This window comes from Pyrgilauda ruficollis, unplaced genomic scaffold, assembly GCF_017590135.1.
Source record: "Pyrgilauda ruficollis isolate IOZ18807 unplaced genomic scaffold, ASM1759013v1 scaffold125, whole genome shotgun sequence".
NCBI lineage: Eukaryota > Metazoa > Chordata > Aves > Passeriformes > Passeridae > Pyrgilauda > Pyrgilauda ruficollis.
Genome location: NW_024510877.1, coordinates 782143 through 796426, shown reverse-complemented (window position 1 = coordinate 796426; position 14284 = coordinate 782143). Strand labels below are relative to the sequence as shown.

The following is a 14284-nucleotide window of genomic DNA, read 5'->3' as shown; positions in this document are numbered from 1 at the left end:
CAGCCTGGCCCAGCTCATTATCAGGGAGCAACACCTGAGAGTGCAGGAGAAAGGGCTCATTAAGGTGACTCTAATTCCCCCTCCCTGCCCTGCCACAGGCACGAGAAGGAGATTACACTTCTTGCTCAGGGAGAGGAAAACCTTGATAAACCCTGTGGAGCAATCCTGGGAAATGTGACTCTGCCAGTTTTATTTCCTTGGATCACAGCAAGGGAAGTTCCTGTGCCCGGTTTGGCCTGGGGATCATGGTTCTCTGCTGGAATTACAGGTGTGGATGTGGCTCTCCAGTTTAAATGTCATTTAATATGGAAAACACAGTACCAAACCCTGCCAGCAGCACAGGTTTGGTCTCTCTCCAAGGAAATAAAGGTGTGATAATCCCGTGGCTTCTCCCAGAGGGCAAGAAGGGGAGATTTGAGCAATTCCTGGGTTAAATTTGTGTTGTGGAAGGGTTTTATGCTCTCAGCTTTGCACAGGTCTCAGGGCAGGGGGATGGCTGGGACACCCCGGGGCAGCAGCTGGCTGTCACCTCCAGCTCTCCCTTCCTGGAGAAGTGTTTTGCCAAGTGCAGGAAATGCTGCCAGGTCCCCAGAATCAATCAGGAGCGAGTCCCATGCGTGACAATGTCATTTATTGTTGTTTTCTCCAGCAGCGTCGTGTTCCCACGGGGAACAGAGAATTCCCAGCACAAAAAAGGGAAGGAGGAAGGAGAACAGCTCGTTCCAGGCACCCAGCACCTCTCCAGGTACCCAGGATGTGACCACACCTGGATTTTCTCACCTCGTGTGTGTTCATTTCCAAACCCAACACTTCCTTTTCCTGCTTTTTCCAGGTTCTGAGGGTGGTTTTCCTCCTTCCCAAGGCCCACACAGCAACAAATTGCCCTGCAGTATCAGAGGAATGGTTAACCTTGATTTGAGCTCATGCAACACCTCCTTCCCTGCAAGGTCGAATTCCAAATAATCCTTTGGAGAGGAATGAAATAAAAGTCAGGGCTGCTCCCTGAGCCAAAAGACTTTGCCTCCTTCTCCTGGAGAGCACCAAATTCACCTGGCTTGGGTTGGTTTCATGGTGGAATGAGGAAATCATGGAAAATATGAAGGAAGAGAAGCATTTTTGGGGAGCAGGGGCACAAGCGGAGCTCACTGCTCCCGCACACGAGGAGTGGGATCTGCAGGAGGGACAGGGATGCTGTGGATCCCTTCTTCTCAAAAGAAAGGAAGGGCAGGAAGTTTTCCTAAGCCCTTCCAGAAGGTTTTGTCCCCCACAGCGAGGCACAGCCCAGGCAGGGGAGTGGCTGTGGCACCACAGGAGGGGACTGGGGACAAAGACACCCCCAGGATGCCCCACAAAACCCCAAATAAACCCTGTTCTGGGCAGCTCCCCTGGATCAGCAGCAAAGGAGCTGAGCACAGCCCCTCTGGGCACAATTTGGGGCAGCTTTGGGGGCAATTTGGGGCTGCTTTTGGCACAGTTTGGGGGACAGTTTGGGGCTGCTTTGGGCACAATTTGGGGCTGCTGTGGGGACCCTGCACGGAAAACAGCCCCTCTGCCCATGGAATCTCCATCTCCAGGTCTGACTGCACCTTGCCCTGCCTCACCGGGGGTGACTGCAGGGGAACACCCCGGCACGAGGGTGCCCGTCCCGGCACGAGCGCTGAGTGCGAGCTGTGAGGGGCGCTCCCGTTCTCCCGGGGGCCGCGGGACACGCAGCGGTGACACCCCGCGAGTCCCAGCCGTGTCACCATCCAGCAGCGACTAAAACCTCTCCGACAACAGGACTTGCTACATCTCCGCTTTCTTCCCCCCCAGCTTTCCCCGTGGCACACACCGCGTGGCCAGCACACCTGCCGTCCCTCAGGCAGACACAAACCGCCGCCGCCGGCCCGTGTGACGCCGCGCTGGCCGCTCCAGGTGACAGTTACCCGCTCCGCGGCCGCGTCCCCCTCAGCGCCGCCGCCACTGCACACCAGCCCTCACGGCTACGCCCCGCCCACCCGCTACTACAGCCAATCACAACCCTCCGCCTCTCCCCTCTCACTTTCCATTGGTTAATATTCTTGCCAATCATTTTCCCGCCCAGAGATGTCACGAATGTGCGCCGCGCTGATTGGTGAAGCCGGGATGGGCGTGGCGAGCGCGTCTTTAAAGGAGGTTGGGCGGCGCGCGGTCCCAGCGCCCCCCCGGCCCCCTCGGTACCGGTGTCCAGCGTCCGGCCCGGCCCGTGTCCCCCGGTGCCGGCGCATGGAGCTGAGCTGTGCCATGGCGGGCAGCGCCGCCGCCCCGCCGGGCCCCGGGCCCCCCGCCGCCGCCGGGGCCGGGCTGAGGGACGGCGAGGAGTACGAGAGCCTGCCCAGCAGCGTCGCGCTCGGCACGCACATGGTGGCCGGGGCCGTGGCGGGGATCATGGAGCACACGATCATGTACCCCGTGGACTCGGTCAAGGTGCGCGGGGACAGAGGCGAGCGGCGGGGCAGCCGGGCACGGGGGGGCCGGGCAGCCCGGGATGGGCCGGGGGACACGGGAGGGGCGGCCGGGGATGCTGCAGGGAGCGGGGCAAGGCGCGAGGGGTGCGGGGGGACAGGAACAGGGGAGGGTGCAGCGGTTAGTGGGGTGCGGGAACTTCTGGGGTGCAGGAAAAGGGGAGTGCGAGAGGTGTGCAAGGGGTTTGGGCGTGCAAGGAGTGCTGGGGGTGCGAGGTTTCTTTGGGGTGCAAGAGGGGAGTGTGCCAGGGGGTGTTGGGGTGCAGGGAGAGGGGAGTGTGAGAGGTGTGCAAGCGTTATTGGGGTGCAGGAAAAGGGGAGTGCGAGAGGTGTGCAAGGGGTTTTGGGGGTGCAAGGCTTTTTCGGGGTGTAAGAGGGGAGTGTGCAGCCGGTTATTCGGGTGTAAGAGGGGAGTGTAAGAGGTGTGCAAGGGGCTGTTGGGGTGCAAGAAGGGGAGAGAACAGAAGGGTGTGCAAGAGGTTTTGGGGTGGAAGAAGAGGCGAGGTGTAAAGGGTGTGCAAGGAGCTGTTGGGGTGCAAAGGGGAAGTGTGTAAGCAGTTGTTGGGGTGAAAGGAGTGCTGGGGGTTCCAGGAGTTGTTGGGGTGTTAGGGACGTGTAAGAGTTTTTGGGGTGCAAGGGAGGAAAATCTGCAAGAAACTGGGGTGCAAGGGGGGGAGCATGGAGGGGACATTGGGGCACAAGAAAGGTGGGGATGTGTAAGGGCTCTTGGGATTCAGATGGGTGAAGTGTCCATGGAATGTTGGGGTGCAGATGGGCAAAGTGTCCATGGAATGTTGGGGTGCACGTTTTGGGGGAGGTGTCCATGGAATATTGTGTGAGGTTCCCGAGAAGGCTCAGGGAAATCCTGGACGTGTCCTGCAGCCCCGGGGAGCTTTGCACAAGCGCTGGTGCAAAGGTGACGCCCGGTGCTGCTCCCTGGACTGGGAGATGCCAACCCGGTGCCAGCAGTGCCCTGCTGGAATCCCTGGGACTGGGATCAGGAGCTCCTTGGGCAGCTTTTCCCTCCCGGAGCTCAGGGATCCAGCTCAGGAGGGAAGAGCTGTTGGGATGGGGCGCTGTGGCCACGCCGGGGTGGGTGAGTGGCTTTGTTGGGGTCAGGCTGCTTGAAGAGGAGCTGCCCGGTGGATTTTGGAGCTGATGATGCTCGAACACACTCAGGAAAGGCTTCCCAGTGTCTCCACACTGTGGGAATCATCCTGAAGGGTGTTTCCTCCCTCTGCCCTGCCAGTTTGCTGCTGCGGGGCCTTCAAAAGAAGAGGGAAAGCTGGGAAAAGCCAAACTCCCTCGATGCTGGCGTGGATGAATCACGAGATGTTGCAATCCCTTCTCCTTCTCGTCCAGGGCTCCCCGAAAGAGTAGAAAGGGCAGAGCAGAGGAAATGCCTTGGCTTTTGCAGCTCCTGCCAGTGTTCAAGTACTCAAAGGAAATATTCCCGATTTTTTTGCCCTGTTTGCCCTCTGGGTCTGTCCCTGCTGCACCTGGCTCACAGATTTGGGGTGTCCCCGCTGGCTGTGGGGTTGGTGCCCACCCTGAGCGTGGCACCAGCTGCTGGCACGAACAGATGAGGTGTTTTGTGCCCAGTCACGGCCGGGGCAGCTCCGTGGGTGTTGTCCCTCCGGAATTCTGCAGTTCTTTCCTCCGCGGGGAGAGCAGAGCCAGAAATGAAAGCGGTGCCCGGCTTCCTGGAGTGGGAGGCGCTTTGGAGGAAAAACTCCCCGCGCTGTGCCTTGCCTGGCCGCGGCAGGGCCGGGCTGGGCTGGGCTGGGCTGGGCTGGTCCCGCCGGCCGAGTGCCCGCAGCGGATCAAACCCTCCGGCCAGGGTCCCTCTGTGCTGGGACACAGCGAAATCCCGCCGGGATCTGCTCCTGCCCTGGCCACTCACCTGTCCGCTGTGGGCAAAGGTACAACTGACCCCAAAAAGGGAGGTTTTGAGCCTTACAGAGGTTTGTTTTCTTGTGGTGGGTGTAATCCAGTAACAGCTCAGCTCTTTCGCTGTGTTGTGGCAGAGGGGCCGCGTTCCTGCAGAAAAGGAGCAAAGCTTTTTCCTCACTGGGACTTCCTGGGGCAGAGGTCCAGGCTGGAGGAGGTTGGGATTTTCTGCAGGTGCAGAAGGAGCACCTGGGCAGCTCCTGCTCTGAGGTTCCTCCTGTCTGCCTTCCAGCGAGTCGTTTCCTCCCAAAGAGAAACTGAAAATGTCGTAATTTGGGGAATTGTTTGCTGCAGACACTTGCACAACCCCTGAGCTTGATGGGGTCACGGAATCCCAGAATGGTTTGGGTGGGAGGGGACCTTAAAATCCCCTGGGGCCACCCCAGGGCAGGGACACTTCCCACTGTCCCAGGGTGCTCCAACCTGCCACAGCTCCTCTGGGAATTCCATCCGTCCTTCCCTCGCAGGGAAGAATTCCTTCCCAATATCCAGTTTAAATCTACACTCTTTTCCTCCCCATTATTTTCCAGTGTTGAATAAATAATAATGTTTTTTTTTTTTTTTTTTTTTTTTTTACCATTCCGCAAAGCCCCCTTGAGCTGCAGCCTCACCTGCACTTTCCCTCTGCCTCTCCCCCTCAGCTCCAGTTGTTTGGACACCCTGGGCTGGGCTTTTGCTGGTGCTGAGGGTGTTTCTCACACGTCTCAGGCTTGTTTTTGTTTGTGGCTGCTGCAAAAAAAAGCTGTGCTGGGAGCCCTGATCCATCCCCAAATGATCTGGAGGGATCAGCATGTCAAGGACTCCTGATGGCAGCAGAAAAGGAGTTTCTGGAGGGTTCCCCTGGAGCATCCTCCTCCTGCCCTGATCCTTTTGGTGATTTTTCTGCCGGAGCTGGTTTCCCAAAGGCTGTGAAAACAAAGGATGGGATCCCCTTGGGGATGTGAGGAACAGTTTTGCTCCCCTGGGGATTAATTAATTGCTGGGGGGAGAAACTGGAGGCGTGCAGGGCTGGCACTCCCTTCTGGCAGAGGGTGCCAATGGCTCTAGGGACCAAAAAAATCCTTTTTCATGAAAACCTGGCCTGCCTTTGGAGCTTCCATGTGGTCACAAAGGTCCTGGAAGCCCAGCTGAACATCTGAGGGAGCAGGGCTGTGGATTCTTTGGGGTGTGGTGGTGGGAGATTCTGCATCCCCCCATTTCCAGCTGCTCCAGGAGGAGCAGTTCCTTGTGTTCCAGCTGAGGGGGAGTTTTGGAATGTTGGGAATTCCTGGATACCCTGCTGGACTGACCCTCTGCTCCCCTCCCATGGGTGTGCTGCTCATCTGGGGGCTGTTCCAGCTGAACTCCCCCAAAACTGGGGTTCAGAGCTTGAGCCTGGCTTGTGCCTTGTCCTGTTCCAGCTGAACTCCCCCAAAATTTGGGTTCAGAGCTTGAGCCTGGCTCGTGTCTTGCCCAACTGGCAGGATCTGCTGGATCCCTGCAGAAATGCTGCTGATTTCTTGCTAAAAGCACTTTGTGTTCCCTTTGTGCACCTCTGTCACTTGAACCTGGGAAAAGCAGGTTGTGCTCAGAGAAAATAAATAAATAAACCCCAAACAAAAGGCAAACGAGGTCTGGGGGTGTTTGTAGGGTGTCAAACCAGTGACCCTCTGCCAGGGTGTGCAAAACAGAGACCTGGGAAAAACAATTCTGGGTAAAAACCAAACAGAAAACAACACTGGAGGAGTGCTGGGGCTCTTCCCAAAGTGCATCCAGCAGGACAGAGCTCTTCCCCAGGAGCAGGGAACTGCCTCAACCTGACCCTGGCACTTGTGGTGGTGTTTTTTTCCTGCCCAAACTGCAGCCAGGACAAGCAGGGCGCTCGTGGCTGGCCCTGAACTGCTGCCTTATGCAATGGGGATTAATTGAAGTAGGTGGAGAACAATTTCTTGGCTGCTTATCAGGGGTGAGGCTCCAGGAGCTGCTTGGTGGCTTCAGATAGGTGAGAGGAGCTGGGGGCACTGCCCAGGTCGGGGAAATCATCTCCTCAAGCCCTGATAAACTTCAGCTCCCTCCCTCAGAGCTGCTCCCAGCTCCGGGCCTCTGGCTCGGCAGCAGCCACCCAGGAGATCCTGGATTTGGTTATTGCTTGGGCTGTTTGTTCTCCAAAATCCTGATTTTTGTTGTTCCTTGGGCTGTTTGTCCTCCTAAATCTGGTTTTTGTTATTCCTTAGGCTGCTTGTCCTTCTAAATCCAGATTTTGGTTATTCCTTGGGCAGTTTGGCCTGTTGAATCCAAGTTTTGGTTATTGCTTTTGCTTCTAGTTCTATTCAATCCTAATTTTTGTTATTCCTTGGGCTGTTTGTCCTCCTAAATCCTGATTTTTGTTATTCCTTGGGCAGTTTGTCCTGTTAAATCCAGGTTTTGGTATTCCTTGGGCTGTTTGTCCTCCTAAATCCTGATTTTGGTTATTTCTTTGGCTGTTTGTCCTTCTAAATCTGGTTTTGGTTATTCCTTAGGCTGCTTGTCCTCCTAAATCCAGATTTTTGTTATTCCTTGGGCTGTTTGTTCTTTTAAATCCGGTTTTGGTTATTACTTGGGCTTTTAGTTCTATTCAGTACTGATTTTTGTTATTTCTTGGATTGTTTTTATTGATTTTGGTTGTTCTTTGGGTAGTTTGTCCTCTTGAATCCTGCTTTTGGCTACTCCTTGGGTTGCTGAATCCTGGTTTTATCTATTTCTTTGTCAGTTTGTCCTGTTGAATCCAGGTTTTGGTTATTCCTTGGGCTGTTAGTCCTGTTGAACCTGGGTTTTGGTTATTCCTTGGGCAGTCAGTCCTGGTTTTATGGGCAGTTAGTCCTGGTTTTATCTGCTCCTTGGGCTGTTAGTCCTGTTCTACCCACAAGTGATGGGTGGCTGATGCAAACTGCAGCCGGTGTGGGCTCCTCTGGGCTGTGAACCCCTTCAGAGCAGCTCAGATCCACCAAAATAAAAAAAAGAAATCCTATTTCTCCATTCTCGTGTGAGAGCTGTACCCACCTTACATCCCTTTGCCATGAAGAGCTGCCCTGTTCCTGACCAAGCTGGAGCAGCAGGGTGTCTGTAAATTGATTTTTCTGGGGTGTGTGTGGCCCTGACAGCTACAGGAGATTCTGTTCCTTCATGGAAGCTGCTGGGGTGAAAGTGGGGAAAACTGGATCATCAATAACGGCTTACTTGGCTTTACTTCCCAAAACCACGTTGGTCCTGCACATAAATGTCACCTGCTGCTGCCAGGGATAAACTGGGATGAGACTGAGATTTTTCTCCAGGGCATTCCAAAATCCTGAGCAGCCTCCATAGGACGGGAAGGTGCAGAGACCGCGAGGGGTTGAATGGACAGCTGGATATAAAACCTGCTTTTAAATTCTGAGCTAATTGAGTGCATTGCTGCCCTCCCTGGGGGATTTTCCTGAATTTTTGGGTTCATTTGTAATTCACAGGGAATGTGGTGCTGTGGAACAGGGAGCTCTGCACGAGGCTGCCAAATTCCCTGGTGGAGGGTGATGCCTTTCGTGAGCACCAGCTGAGGCTGGAGTCTGAAATCCCAGCCAAATTTTTAGGGTTTTTAAAGTGTATTTACTACAAATTCTGTAAATTGGTTGCTCTAGACTTGAGTAAACCCAGCTTGCTTTTGTTATTCCGAGTGAAAGTCCTGAACCGAGCTCTGGTCCCTTCCGTGGGCTCACAGAGGGGGTGTGGAAGTGTTTTGGGGTTTGTGGGCTCCAAGGTTCAATCCTTAAAGGTTTTTATGGAAAGCTGAGCTGCTGCATGGCCTCCTGGCTAATTAATGAAGGGCTTGACGAGCTGGGGGGAATCCTTCTGCAGCTCTCCAGCCTCTCCTTGGAAAAGCAGGAATTCCCGAGGCCAGGGCGAGGCCTCCCCAGTGTTGGTGTTTTGGGGCCGAGGCTGCTCCGAGGGCCTGGTTTCTGTGTCATGGGCTGGAATCGCAGAATCATGGAATTCCTGAGGTTGGAAAAGCCTTCCAAGGCCATCCAGGCCTGCTGTGGCCCATCCCCACCTTGTCCCCAGCCCGGGGCACTGAGCGCCATGTCCGGGCCTTCCTTGGCCACCTCCAGGGCTCTGACCCCATGGCCTGTCTCAGTTTTTAACCTTGTCCACAGGGAGCACAGGAAGGATCTGTGGGCACTTTGCTGCTCAGGAGTTCCTGGGGTGGCTGTGGAGGTTTGAGGTTTTCACCCAGTGCTGACTGGGGTCCTGGGACCCCTCACGTGTTGTCATTGTCACCTCCAGGCCTTTGAGCCCTGCTGTCTGCAGAGCCCTGGAAGGAGCTCCAGGGAATTTTCCTGAGGGGAAAATTGTGTAATGAAGTGGTGGCAGTGAGCTTTGGAGCAGGTTTGGGTGCCAGGAGCAGGTTTGGGTGCCAGGAGCTCAGCTGGCTTAAAATCTGTGGCAGAAAAAAAATCCTGAGGGACAGAAATGCAGCTGGAATTCCCTGCCAGGTCCTCGGGGGAGAAAACCACCAGGAGCTGAGGGGAAAACAGGGACAAGGAACGTCCCAGAGCCTCTGGGGGACACTGGCTCTGCATTTTCTCGTTTTCAGGAGAATTCCTGCCTGTTCCCAGTTTTCCCAGCTCACCCTTCTAGGAACTGTCCCAGGCTGCCAGGCAGCTGCAGGAGGAACAAGCTGGGGCAGAGTCAGGGTGTTGAAAGCAGGAGAAAATTACAACCTTCCCTGGATTTCTTCACCCAGCCTTTGGAGCAGCCTCATTCCTTGGGATTTCCATGGATAAAGCAGAGCAGAGGTTGCACTTCCCTCCAGGATCAGCCTGGGTGTCGCAGTGGGAGCGTGGGCTCCATCCAGCAGGATAAATAAAAAATTAGGATTAATAAGGGACATCCAGGGGCTGAAGTGACCCCTTGGTGATCTCAGAATTGTGGTGGCTCTGAGCCCTGGCTTTGTTGCGTGGGGTGGGTAACCAAGGCCTCTCCCTGGTGTGCTTTGTTGCAGACACGGATGCAGAGCCTGCAGCCAGACCCCAAAGCCCAGTACAGGGGCGTGTACGAAGCTCTCAAGAAGATGGTGCTGACCGAGGGGTTCTGGAGGCCTTTGCGTGGGATTGATGTCACCATGCTGGGGGCTGGCCCTGCCCACGCCTTGTACTTTGCCTGCTACGAGAAAATGAAAAAGTCTCTCAGTGATATTTTCCAGCCAGGAGGAAACAGCCACTTGGCCAATGGTATTTTTGGGGTTTGCCCTAAAAAAAAACACCAAAACATTTGTGGTTATCAACCTGTCCCTTGCTTGTTTCTCACTCAGCCTGGTGCCCCTCCCAATCTAAACTCTTATTTAATCTCAAATTATTCCAGCACAATTCATTAATTTAGTGGGCAAAAGGTGTTCAGGTGCAGCTGTGCTGTTCCTATATTGCCATGGAATCCTTAAAGTTGGGAAAGATCTTCAGGATCAAGTCCCACCTTTGAAGGTATCACCTTAAAGATCAGGTGTGATCTTATGTTGAAGGCATCACCTCAGCCTCTGGAGGTTTGAATTCAGGTGTCCCTGGGAGCTCAGAGTGCCCTCCATTTTCTGTGTGCTTAAAATTTTAGCAGGAATATTTCACTTCTAAACCCAGCAATAGCAGCAGAAAGCCTGGAATTGAGCAGCCAGGGCTTTACCAAAGGGTTTATGCTGGAGATTCTCATGATTTTTCGGGGATGTGCTGGTGGGAATTTGCCATGGGGTCACTGAATTCAGTGAAGGGAATAAAATCCCTTCTTCTCGCTGCTCTTTGCTGGGAACACATTCCTGGGTTTGCCTTTCAAGTAGCTACAGGCCTGTGGTGCCAGCAGGAAAATCAGAGCTGTGGCTTCATGAGAAATGACCAAAAGTCATCTGGGCAAGAGAGAATTGGAGGTGGGAGCCAACATCAAAGGGAAGGAGTGGCTGCAGAGCCTCATCCCAGAGCCGAGCGCGGGATGGGTCAGGGCTGGCTGGGTTTGGCACAACCTGGGCACTGAGGCTTGGAAACCAGGCTGAGTAAAGGGATGAAAATCCCTAATTAGGGATGTGCTGAGGGGAGGGTAAACATTGCTCACTGCTCGCTCAGGCGCCGCGGGTGTCTGGGGCCGATGGATCCTTGGGAATTGTTGGGAAGAGCAAAGGTGGGGGCTGGGAGTGGATCTGGGGTTCTTTCAGGATGGGGTTCCTGCCCTGGGAATCTGTGCTGTGGCCCTGGATGCTGGGACCTGGGTGCTCCCTCAGCATGGATGGGATCCACCATGGATGGAGCCCCCTACGGATGGATCCCCATGCATGGGATCCACCATGGATGGTGTTCCCCAATGGATGGATTCCCCATGGATAGGAGCCCCCCCTGGATGAGATCCCCATGGATGGATTCCCATGGGTGTGTTCCCCTTGGATGAAGCCCTCCCAGATGGATTCCCCATGGATAGGAGCCCCCCATGGATGGATTCCCATGGATAGGAGCCCCCCATGGGTGGGATCCCCCTGGATAGATTCCCATGGATAGGGTCCCCATGGATGAAGCACCCCCCCCATGCCTGGATGGATTTCCCCTGGATGGATTCACATGGATGGGTTCCCACGGATGGGATCCCACTGGATGGATCCCCCTGGATGGATTCCCACAAATGTGATCCCCCTGGATGGTATCCCCCTGGATGGGTCCCCCTGGGTGGCAGTGATGCCTTTTGAGCCGGGTTTCGTTTTCTCAGGGCTGCTCTTCCTTGCAGGCATCGCTGGGAGCGTGGCCACGCTGCTCCACGACGCCGTGATGAATCCTGCTGAAGGTAATCCTGGGATTCTGGGAAGTGCTGCTCCCTCTAGGACACCCAGGGCCTTCGGTGCTCCTGCCCAGTGAATCCAGGCCTAAATCCCTCCTGGCTCTTCTCCCTCTGTCCCTTGGCAAGAATAGGAAGAAATCCAGGGCTGCCTCTGGCTGGGAGAGCTCCAAAACCACCAAACCCAGGGACTCATTCCTCTGTCCCTTGGGAGGAGAGGGAGAGCAGCCAGGAGGGATTTTCCCTGGATCTCTGTGGTGCATTGGGACTTTCCAGGCGAGGTGTCCCCTTTACTGGTGTCACCTTTACTGTCACCACTGTGCTGCTCCTTGGGGCAGTAGCTCTGGTTTTCCTGAAGCTTTGGACTAACCAAGCTGAGCTCAGGTTGTTGGATGAGCACACGGAGGGGCTGTGAGATTCCTGGGGAGGTGAAGTGGCAGGAGAAGGCCTGAGGAAAATGAGGATTAACAGGAAAATGCAGCTCAAGTGACAATGCTGCCACCTGCCAGCTCCTCAGCGTCACTGGGTTGTGCTCCTGAGTGGGCCCAGAGTTGGGAATCTCTGAAGGAGAAAACTCCAGTGTATCAAATCCTTTTAATCATGCCCTAATTAAATCAATTAAATGAATTGGCCTCGTAAGTCAGTGGAAGTCACTGCAGCCAGTGAGGCTGGAGGGGGGTGTGACACCCCCAGGTGATGCTCAGGTGTGACTTCACCTTCCTGCCCTCATCACTGCTGGGTGTTTGTGCATCCCCACCAAGGGTCCTGAGCAGCCTGGCTTAATGGGGAGAGCTGAGGGGTTATTAATTAACCCTGAGGAGAGGGGTTCATTAGAACTGGTGGGTCATTAATTGACCCTGAGGAGTTCATTAGAACTAAAGGGTCATTAATTAAGCCTGAGGAGAGGGGTTCATTAGAACTAGTGGGTCATTAATTAACCCTGAGGAGTTCATTAGAACTAAAGAGTCATTAATTAAGCCTGAGGAGAGGGATTCATTAGGAAGTGAGCTCTGAGCTGTCCCCTCACTGTGCTGAGCTCTGGGGGCACTGGGCACCTCAGGGGGATCAGTTTGGGTGGGGAAGGGGAGCTCAGGGCTGGGCCTGGGGTCACTCTGGGGGCTGTGCCAGCCAGACTTGACCCCGCAGCTGAGCAGTGTCCCTGTCCCCATTCCTGTTCCAAGCTCTGGGGGCTCTTAGGGGGTTCAGTTTGGGTGGGGAAGGGGAGCTCAGGGCTGTGCCTGGGTCACTCGGGGGGCTGCCAGGCCCAACCCTGCAGCTGAGCATGTCCCTGTCCCCACTCCTGTCCTGAATTCTGGAGGTGGTCAGGGTGTTTGGTTTGGGTGGGGAAGGGGAGTTTGGGGCTGTGCCAGCCAGGCCTGAGCTCGCAGTTGAGCATGTCCCTGTCCTGAGCTCTGGGGGCACTGGGCAGCTCGGGGGGATCGGTTCGGGTGGGGAAGGGGAGCTCGGGGCTGTGCCAGCCAGGCCTGAGCCCGCAGCTGAGCATGTCCCTGTCCCCACGCTGTCCCCGAGCAGTGGTGAAGCAGAGGCTGCAGATGTTCAACTCTCCGTACACGTCGGTGCTGGGCTGCGTGCGGACGGTGCAGAGGACTGAGGGCTTTGGAGCCTTCTACCGCAGCTACACCACGCAGCTGACCATGAACGTGCCCTTCCAGGCCATCCACTTCATCACCTACGAGCTGATGCAGGAGCACCTGAACCCCCACCGCCAGTACCACCCCCAGTCCCACATCGTGGCCGGCGCCGTGGCCGGAGCCGTGGCCGCCGCCGCCACCACGCCCCTGGACGTGTGCAAGACGCTGCTGAACACGCAGGAGAACACGGCCCTGAGCTCCGTCAAGATCAGGGGGCACCTGTCGGGCATGGCCAACGCCTTCAGCACCGTGTACCAGCTGGGAGGGCTGCCCGGCTTCTTCAAAGGCGTCCAGGCTCGTGTCATTTACCAGATGCCCTCCACGGCCATCTCCTGGTCCGTGTATGAGTTCTTCAAGTACTTCCTCACCAAGCACGCGCTGGAGAAGAAATCATCCTCGTGAAACAGGAGCGGGAGTCCCCTGGGCCTCCTCCCAGGCAGCCCAGCTGCAGTTCTGCTGCATTCACATCTCCACATCTCCCTGCCCGAGATTCCTGTGGTGCTCGGTCACTGAGTGCCCCAGGGGGTCCAGGGATCCCTGTCACTGAGTGTCCCCAGGGATCCCTGTCACTGAGTGTCCCTAGGGATTCCTGGTCACTGAGTGTGTCCCTGTCACTGAGTGTCCCCAGGGATCCCTGTCACTGAGTGTCCCCAGGGGTTCCTGGTCACTGAGTGTCCCCCTGTCACTGAGTGTCCCAGAGATTCCTGGTCACTGAGTGTCCCCAGGGATCCCTGTCACTGAGTATGTCCTTGTCACTGAGTGCCCCCAGGGATTCCCGTGGTGCTCCCCCAGGATTCCCAGTCACTGGGTGTCCCTGGGGATTCCTGGTCCCTCAGTGTCCCCAGGGATTCCTGTGGTGCTCCTCAGGGATTCCTGGTCACTTAATGTCCCCAGGGATTCCCATGGTGCTCCCCCAGAATTCCCAGTCACTCAGTGTTCCCAGGGATTCCTGGTCACTCGGTGTCCCCCTGTCACCAAGTGTCCTCAGGGATTCCTGGTCACTCATTGTCCCCTGTGATTCCTGGTCACTGAGTGCCCCTTTCCCTTCCTTAAACAACAACAAAAAAAGAGTTTATACAGACTTTGATATTAATATATATCTATTTAATAACTTTATTTTGAAGCAGTGAAATCGCAAGCTTCTCTTTTTCTGGAAATAAGATGGAAGATGGAGTTTACTCCTTGCTGAAGGTTTAGGTTATCCAACCTAAGCTGATTTTTGTTTTTTTGTTTTTATTTTTTTTTATTTTTACAGCAGAGAAACAAAAATGTCCTGGCACAGAAGTTAATTTTGTATAAATATAAAATAGCTGGATAATGTTTATCCTTTATTTTTCTATGTAGGCACTTGGGTGGTTTTAAAATGCTTTTACAGCTGGGTGCAAAGCTATTTTAAAAGGGCTCAGTTCTTCC

At 55.0% G+C, this 14284-nt stretch overlaps 1 protein-coding gene and 1 long non-coding RNA gene across 4 annotated transcripts; one reads left to right on the top strand and one right to left on the bottom strand.

Annotated features, from left to right (window-relative positions):
* Positions 1 to 611: 611 nt before the first annotated feature.
* On the bottom strand, positions 612 to 1975 carry LOC121366019. 2 transcript variants are annotated; one of them, XR_005954374.1, is made up of 2 exons: positions 1848 to 1975; positions 612 to 884 (listed from the first exon to the last, which is right to left on the bottom strand). It is a non-coding gene; the product is annotated as an uncharacterized LOC121366019 (long non-coding RNA). The 2 variants fall into 2 exon arrangements; XR_005957122.1 differs by having other exon boundaries at positions 1832 to 1961.
* Positions 1976 to 2187: 212 nt separating this feature from the next.
* On the top strand, positions 2188 to 13987 carry SLC25A37 (solute carrier family 25 member 37). 2 transcript variants are annotated; one of them, XM_041490604.1, is made up of 4 exons: positions 2188 to 2445; positions 9424 to 9652; positions 11172 to 11228; positions 12893 to 13987. In XM_041490604.1, exons 1-4 carry the CDS (start codon positions 2245 to 2247, stop codon positions 13216 to 13218), a joined length of 813 nt encoding a protein of 270 aa, XP_041346538.1. In that variant the 5' UTR covers positions 2188 to 2244; the 3' UTR covers positions 13219 to 13987. The 2 variants fall into 2 exon arrangements, with proteins under 2 accessions (XP_041346538.1, XP_041346537.1); XM_041490603.1 differs by having other exon boundaries at positions 12753 to 13987.
* The last annotated feature ends 297 nt before the right edge of the window (positions 13988 to 14284 follow it).